At 38.9% G+C, this 7494-nt stretch overlaps 2 protein-coding genes across 2 annotated transcripts in view; both read right to left on the reverse strand.

The window, feature by feature from the left end:
* Window positions 1–745, reverse strand: part of LOC112156769 (gastrula zinc finger protein XlCGF57.1) — a 7049-nt gene extending 6304 nt beyond the window's left edge. Inside the window, exons 1-2 of the mRNA XM_024289114.2 lie at window positions 375–745; window positions 32–181 (exon numbers count right to left, since the gene is read on the reverse strand). Of these exons, the coding sequence (XP_024144882.1) occupies window positions 32–176 (145 nt within the window). The 5' untranslated portion in view covers window positions 177–181; window positions 375–745. The remainder of the gene's footprint in view (window positions 1–31; window positions 182–374) is intronic.
* Window positions 746–2724: 1979 nt separating this feature from the next.
* The window catches only part of LOC112156809 (gastrula zinc finger protein XlCGF17.1), a 10102-nt gene continuing 5332 nt past the window's right edge, over window positions 2725–7494 (reverse strand). The window contains exon 2 of the mRNA XM_024289187.2: window positions 2725–4825. Coding sequence (XP_024144955.1) covers window positions 3666–4808 — 1143 coding nt within the window. The 5' untranslated portion in view covers window positions 4809–4825 and the 3' untranslated portion in view covers window positions 2725–3665. The remainder of the gene's footprint in view (window positions 4826–7494) is intronic.

Below are 7494 nucleotides of genomic sequence, written 5' to 3' on the forward strand. Positions count from 1 at the left end.
GTCAGTCTGCAGGAGGATGCAGTGAACATACCGACAAGGTGGAGCTGAAGCTCCGGGTTCCAGTTTGAATCCATCAGTCCTCTCTGACCACAGAGCTCCTCCTCGTTCTGGACGATGGTTCCTTCAGCAGCAGCAAGTTGTTCTCTGTCAGAATCTTCCTGAGGTTCTGAAGACATGGTTCCTGCAGCTGCAAAAGATCTTCAGCTCCAACAAACACCAAAGTCCTCTGAACAGCAGCAGCTCCGATCATCTGCTAGTCTCACAATCACAGCCACGTTGTCTTTACGTTCAACACGCATTCACTCATTTACGACACTTTAGCTAAAGAGGATTGTTCGGAACCGAACCACGTATCGCTACATCTCTGTAGAAACCTCACGAACGTCCCAACGAAACACCGCCGTCCTCTCAGCACAAGCTAACGCTGCTAGCGCCTGACAAAAAAAAAATGTCTGCAGGGAACAAAATGGCGGCCTGACATCATTAGCCGGAACCGGAAGTTTAGTATCGGACGTCTACCCCCTCCCCTCGTCTAAAAATATTAGAAAAAGAAGAGAGGGATGCGAGCAAAGAGAGAAAATTATGTATTAAAAACGTTAATAAAAGAAAAGGAAACAACAATATAAAAATAAAAATAAGCTAGAGATTTTCTAAAAGTCCAACATTATCTGCTTCTTTGTTAAGTTTCACAGCAATTTTGGTTTTAAGATTTTTAACACGAGAAAAACAGTTGCAGTTCTTTATGAAAGACACAACATTTTAGTTTAGATTTTAAAAACTTGATTTTATGTATGAAAAAAATACCAAGTATCATAGTTGTGTTAATTATTATACAGTAGCCTACAATTTATTTTTTATAATCAAACCAAACAAAATATTTCCTTTTATAAGTTTAGGGATATGGAGAAATTTAGTAAACCAATCAAACAAATCCTCTAAAAAAGGATTAATAGTGAAAGTAAGACCATTTCCACACACACAATATGAACGGATCTCAAGGGATCAGGACTGGACAGCTGTGTAGCCTTAAGACAACCACTAATGAGGCTAACCGGAAAAAAGGCTTCAATTTTCTAGGGAGCATTAAGATTGGACTCTACAACAATGGAAGAAGATCAAGTGGTCTGATGAGTCCAGATTTACCCTGTTCCAGAGTGACGGGCGCATCAGGGTAAGAATAGAGGCAGGTGAAGTGATGCACCCATCATGCCTAGTTTGAACTGTACAAGCCTGTGGGGGCAGTGTTATGATTTGGGGTGGCTGCAATTGGTCAGGTGTAGGTTCAGCAGCAGTATGTGCTCAAAGAATGAGGTCAGCTGACTACCTGAATATACTGAAGGTTATTCCATCAATGGATTTCTTCTTCCCTGATGGCACGGGCATATTCCAAGATGACAATCCCAGGAAGACTGGTTTAGGGAGTGTGAGACCTCATTTTCACACATGGATTGGCCACCACAGAGTCCAGACCTTAACCCCATTGAGAATCATTGGCATGTGCCGGAGAAGGCTTTGCGCAGCGGTCAGACTCTACCATCATCAATGCAAGATCTTGGTGAAAATTAATCCAACACTGGATGGAAATAAATCATGTGACATTGCAGAAGCTTATCGGAACAATGCCACAGCTAATGTGTGCCGTAATCAAAGTTAAAGGCGATCCAACGAAATATTGGAGTGTATAACCCTTTTTTTTGGTAGCAAGTTTTTCTTGGCCAGCTCTACGTCTTAACCCTGTCGTTGAAAGCTAGCAAATAGAAGAAAATCTCAATTACCTTGATAATCAAACATGCAGCATTCAATGGCGTACCTGTAACCTTCGACTAACTATGACCGGATAGTCAGAGAGAAACAATCCACGACCTACATGAACAGATTAATATACCACTTTATGGTTATTTATAACAAGGAATGAACATTATAATGCTCTTTAAAGCACAAAAAGTTGATTTTGTGTGACATGGGCCTTTTAATTTATTTTATTTGTAAAGAACCTTCCATCACCAGCCAAGGAGGCCCAAAGTGCTGTACAAAGAGAGAGCATACCAGCGTTTTGTCCAGACGTGGCACCACAGGATGCAGCCGGCATGTCCGATTTGCATCTGCCACCTCTCTTTTGATGTGCATCAAATTTACTGCTTGTCACACCGACCATGGAGCAACTGTCAAAGTTGTTCTGAAATTCATGCGTTGCCACATCATGGAACACATGGATGATGTTGAGCAAGTAGCTCGGGTTTATATGTTTTGGAGAGCTCTCCAGAGACGTCGGCAAAACTTCACTGTATCTGGGTTCATCGGATCATTCAGTCCCTCTCTGTGCGAGCTGTCCTAGTGCAGTGAGAGCTGCGCCTGGATTACGGCCATTTTAACATTACGTCCATCTAACTAGGATCCAGATTGAGCCCATTGACCCAAAAATAATAAAAAAAAAGATTGGAGGGATTATTTTATTATTGTCTTAACTAATTATTGCCTGGGTTAGAACACCTTATAGTTGTTGGTAGTGATGTTCTAGCACCCTCCCACAAAGAAATGTCTGAAGCATAGACTGTATATAGAGATGGACAAAGCAGTGACGTGCAGTCAGGAGAGGCAGGTGAGGCTGAGCCTCAGCACCAAAATATGACTCAAAGAATTCATACATTAAATAAGATAAATACGCTTTTTAAAATTAAAAATAAGAATTTTGATTGACTTTCTAAAATTGAACGTGAGCAGAAAGATATCAGACCTTTCATTTTATTGGAATTTTCTTAGAACATACCTGGCGGCTCCAAAGGTCTTCACATACAAAACTTGTCAACATGTACACAATACAACTACAGTTCACAAGCACATATTTATGTATATAAACCAACACATATAAAGCATTTCATTCTGTCACACATACCATTTGCGCAAAGGTGAGCTGACACCTGTGCTCAGGTGAGTGTTTCTGTTTTGCTGAAGTGAACGATGGAATGAAAAAGACGGAGAGTACCCGGTGACAATACACAAAGCAGCATCCAGGATCCCACCCATACCCGCCCGGGACAGGGATGTCCAAGAGAAGTGGGGGTCCCTGAAGAGTGTTTTGAACATGGTCGAACCAACCTGTTGGAGTTTTGAAGAAACCCAGCACTCAAGGGGGAAAGGCCAGAACCATATCCAAGAGATACGGCCGCCGTTTCCGAGTGCTTGGTTCCCTTCGCCAGGGATGGGGTAGGGGGCAGAAGATTAGAGTTCACACCTTCTTTGTATAATGTATGTGGGCCTGTGCTTGTGTGTGTGTTGGGGTAAATATTTTTGAGGCGTAAAGGGTTTTTCTAATAGAAGGTGTAGTTAAAATTGATAGGTAGGGCCAATTTTATTTTATTTTTTTCCTGAATCAAGTTTTCTTTAAGGTGTTTTTCCTTACCGGGAGGCAGGGTCTAAGTGCAGGGATAACCAGTTTTATTTAGTCTGTTTAATTTCCCAATAAGCTATTGTTTATATTTTATGAAAGACCTCTGCTTCTTTAAAATTACTGGCATGAAGCCCAATTAAGCAATTGTTTTGTGATATTGAGATATATAAATAGAATTGAAAAGACAATCTCCTGTTGTTTATTTAAGTTGAGAATTTTCACTGAATTATTTATCACAATCTTTACAAGAAAAAAGGCTTTTGTCCTGTGTAAGTTCTCATGTGAAATATGCGACTAAACCTTTTTCTTTAGAAGATAAACACTTTTTTCCTGTGTGAGTTCTCATATGTGTTTTGAGATGAAATACCCGACTGAAACTTTTATGACATATTTTACAAGCAAAGGGCTTTTCTCCTGTGTGAGTTCTCATGTGGGTTTTGAGATTATACATTGCACTAAAACGTTTATCACATTCTTGACAAGCAAAAGGCTTTTCTCCTGTGTGAGTTCTCATGTGTCTTTTGAGACCAGCTAAATCAGTAAAACTTTTATCACATTCCCCACAACAAAAATGCTTTTGTCCTGTGTGAATTCTCATGTGTCTTTTGAGACTTGCTAAATCAAGAAAACTTTTATCACATTCCCCACAACAAAAAGGCTTTTCTCCTGTGTGACTGATCATGTGTGCTTTGAGATAAGACATTTTACTAAACCTTTGCTCACATTCTTTACAAGTTAAGTGCTTTTCTCCTGTGTGAATTCTCATGTGTCTTTTGAGACCAGCTAAATCAGTGTAACTTTTATCACATTCTCTACAACAAAAAGGCCTTTCTCCTGTGTGAGTTATCATATGTGTTTTGAGACTAAATACACAACTAAATCTCATGCCACACTGTAGACAAGAACAGTGCTTTTCTCCTGTATTGATTCTCATGTTTTCATCTGATTCAAAACTTTTGCCACATTCCCCACGGTCACACTGGCTTTCTGACATGTGGGAGCTGTCCACATTTTTGACCTCGTCTCTCGTCTTTCTTTGATCTCTGTTCTGTGAGTTTGTCTCTTCATCTGTCTTTGATGGCAATTCTTCAAATTGACTTCCTTGTTCATCTTGACTATCAGTTCCATTAAAACTCCACGGATTGTTCAGATCTGCTTCACTGTTCTCATTTCCCTCATAAGTAGGAAACTCCATCAAGGTATCAGTCTCCTGCTTCAGATCAAACTGCTCTTCATCTTGACTAATGCAGAGCCATTCTTGCTCCGCTTTAATCTGTGGAAGTTCTTGTTCATCTTCCTCTTTAATCTGTGGGGGTTCTCGTTCCTCCTGCTCCTCTCCAATCTGCAAAGGCTCTGGATCCTCCTGTTCCACTCTGAAGTTTTTCTGTTGGTTGCAGAGATCTTCTTCCTCTTTAGTCATCCAATGTTGGGCGAGAACTGCAGGAACACAAACACAATAAGTATTTTTTTACTTTTAAAAGGACTTTGTGTATTGTTAAGCACCAATAAAAATTTAAATCTCTTCAGTCAAAAGATCTACACATTAACATTTTAATAAAAAAGAAAAAAAACATCAATTATTTTTCAGAATCTTCAGGATGCGTTAGGGGTTCATGGGGAACCTGGAATCTATACCGGCTACTCTTGAATGAAGACGGAGTATAACCTGGATGGGTTGCCAGTCGGTCATAGGACAACATGACACACGCACCTATCCCTTATTATAGGGGATTTCGGACAATATTCTCATGAAACAGCCTGTATAACACTTAAGTTGGCCTCTGAATGTTTTCCAGCTTCCAGTTGAAAATATATGTTTTACATTTTTAGGATTCCACAAGAAATCCAGTTTAAAGAGATGTTTTGAAATGTCAGTAGATATTCTTAACAGCGAATAAATCAACATTGTTGATCTAAAATAGTTGTTTCTGATTCATGAAAACTCAATTAAGACAAAATGAATCATCATGGATCACATTTCAACACTGAAAAAAATCTCAATTCAGGCTTAGGGTTGAAACATTAATCAAACACTGAACTAGAACACAACAACAAACTTGCAACTATTGCAGGCAGCTAAATCTAACTAGTCTTTTTTTTCAAGACACTAAAACATCAAGCATTTTTCATGAAAAGTCTTGTTATAATTTCACAGACCTTAAAATCTTCTAATAAAAAAAAGTCCCTATTAAGCCAAAACAGCTCGCATGCTGCTGAAATATTAGCTAAACTCCAAACTAGCCTAAAAGAACTGAAAAAAATCCTAAATTAGTCAAAACAGCTAGCATGTAGCTCAAATATTAGCCAAACTCAAAATTAGTCTAATAGAGCAAACAAAAAAAATTGCCAAACAGCTAGCATGGAGCTGAAACGTTGGCTAAACTCCAAATTAGCCAAAAAGAACTGAAAAAAAAACCATTAAATTAGCCAAAACAGCTAGCATGTAGTGGAAATATTAGCTTAACTCCAAAATAGCCTAAAAAACCTTAATAAATTCCAAAAAAACCACCATTAGCCCATAATGCCATTAAAGCTTTCAATGTTCCTACACTCTGCCTCCATATAATATAAAGTAATGACTAATCGACTATTACATTAGTTGTTGACTATTTTAATAGTCGATTGGTCGACTAATTGTGGTAGCCCTAAATGTGGGTATTGCAATACTATACTTGTCAACAAAGCTTTGGACTTTTAGGTGAGCTACTTCACTTATGGGACTTGTAAAAAGTTTTCCCACCGCTCCATAACTCTGCGGCAGATCCGTACCAACACAGTTCCTCTCCGTCTGCGTGGTGAATGCTTCAAAATAGACCGTCTTTATTGTCATCTAACTGCAGAGGCAGAGCTTGCTTTCTATTAGCGCTGATGTTAGCTTAGCTAGACGAAGCTCTCTGTTCAGTGTGATAAAAACTCAGTCCCAACGTGCTTCGACTTTGGGTGCTCATGCATTGCTGTAGTGCTGGTGTGGAACAAAAGTTCGACTTTGCAGAAATTTAAATGGACACTTTTTCCTTTTATTTTTTTCTTTTGTTTCCCACATTGTCAAGCTCTGTTAGCGTGTTGTTATGATACCCTAGCACAGTGTTCACCAACACTGTGCCCGCGGGCGCCAAGTCGCCCTCAAGGACCATATAATTCTCCCGCAGGTCTCTTCTAAAAATAGCACAACTCCCTTTTGAACTGCGTCGAAAATTACATTTTATTCTGTTGCTATTTTTAAAAAAAAATCCTACTTGCTTTAACAATGATTCCAAAATTAAAACATCTTAAACGCCTTCATTCCGTCTCATGAACCAGTGAATCAAATAAAAAAAAAAATACATTGCCCTGTTTTTAATGACTTATTGCGTGGGTTCGTTTGTGTTTTATCACATTACTATGACTCAGTGGAAACGGTGTCATTGCAAAACTATGTTTTTTAAAAATTCCAAGAATTTCAATTAAGTTTTGCGCAAATGTGTAATGGAACCCAAAGGCCAGGGCTGCTGAGCGTTACTGCATGGTGCGTTCACTGAACTCCGGATGACAAACGTTTGTAGCGGACTGAGTTGGGTCAAGTGAGTTTTGGAGTTCGCTAATGTCCAGAGCTCAGTGAACGCACCATGCGCAGATCTTTGTCAGACCTGACTTCTGTCAATCAACCTGTTCAGAGGTTTTAGTAAAGAGACGGAATTAAAGCGTGTGAGGAACGTAGATCCACTAATAAAATTTAAAAAAAATGACAAAAAAATAAAACAAACAACTTTTGTGGCGTGTTCTTCTGCTGTTTTTGTTGACCACAAAATAAAGAGATACGCTTCATTCTTGATTATCTCGTTATAACGAGAAAACAGTTTGTTTTCTCATTAATAATGAGTAATTCTTAATAATACAATTTTCTTTATAAAGTGGCCCTGATACTACGTAGTACATTTTAGCACATATGTAACACAAGATGTTATAAATGACCATTTCAGCGCTTTTCGGTCATTGCCTTCTCTTAGTATGACTTATTCAAAAGCCAATATTAGGAAATGTTATTATGGCCCGCAGCATCAGGTACTGATGGCAAGGACCATATTATTTTTGCAAAAATGTCGAAAAATGAAAAACGCCCCAAAAAG

The sequence above is a fragment of the Oryzias melastigma genome, linkage group LG2 (genome assembly GCF_002922805.2).
Source record: "Oryzias melastigma strain HK-1 linkage group LG2, ASM292280v2, whole genome shotgun sequence".
In the NCBI taxonomy this organism is placed as follows: domain Eukaryota; kingdom Metazoa; phylum Chordata; class Actinopteri; order Beloniformes; family Adrianichthyidae; genus Oryzias; species Oryzias melastigma.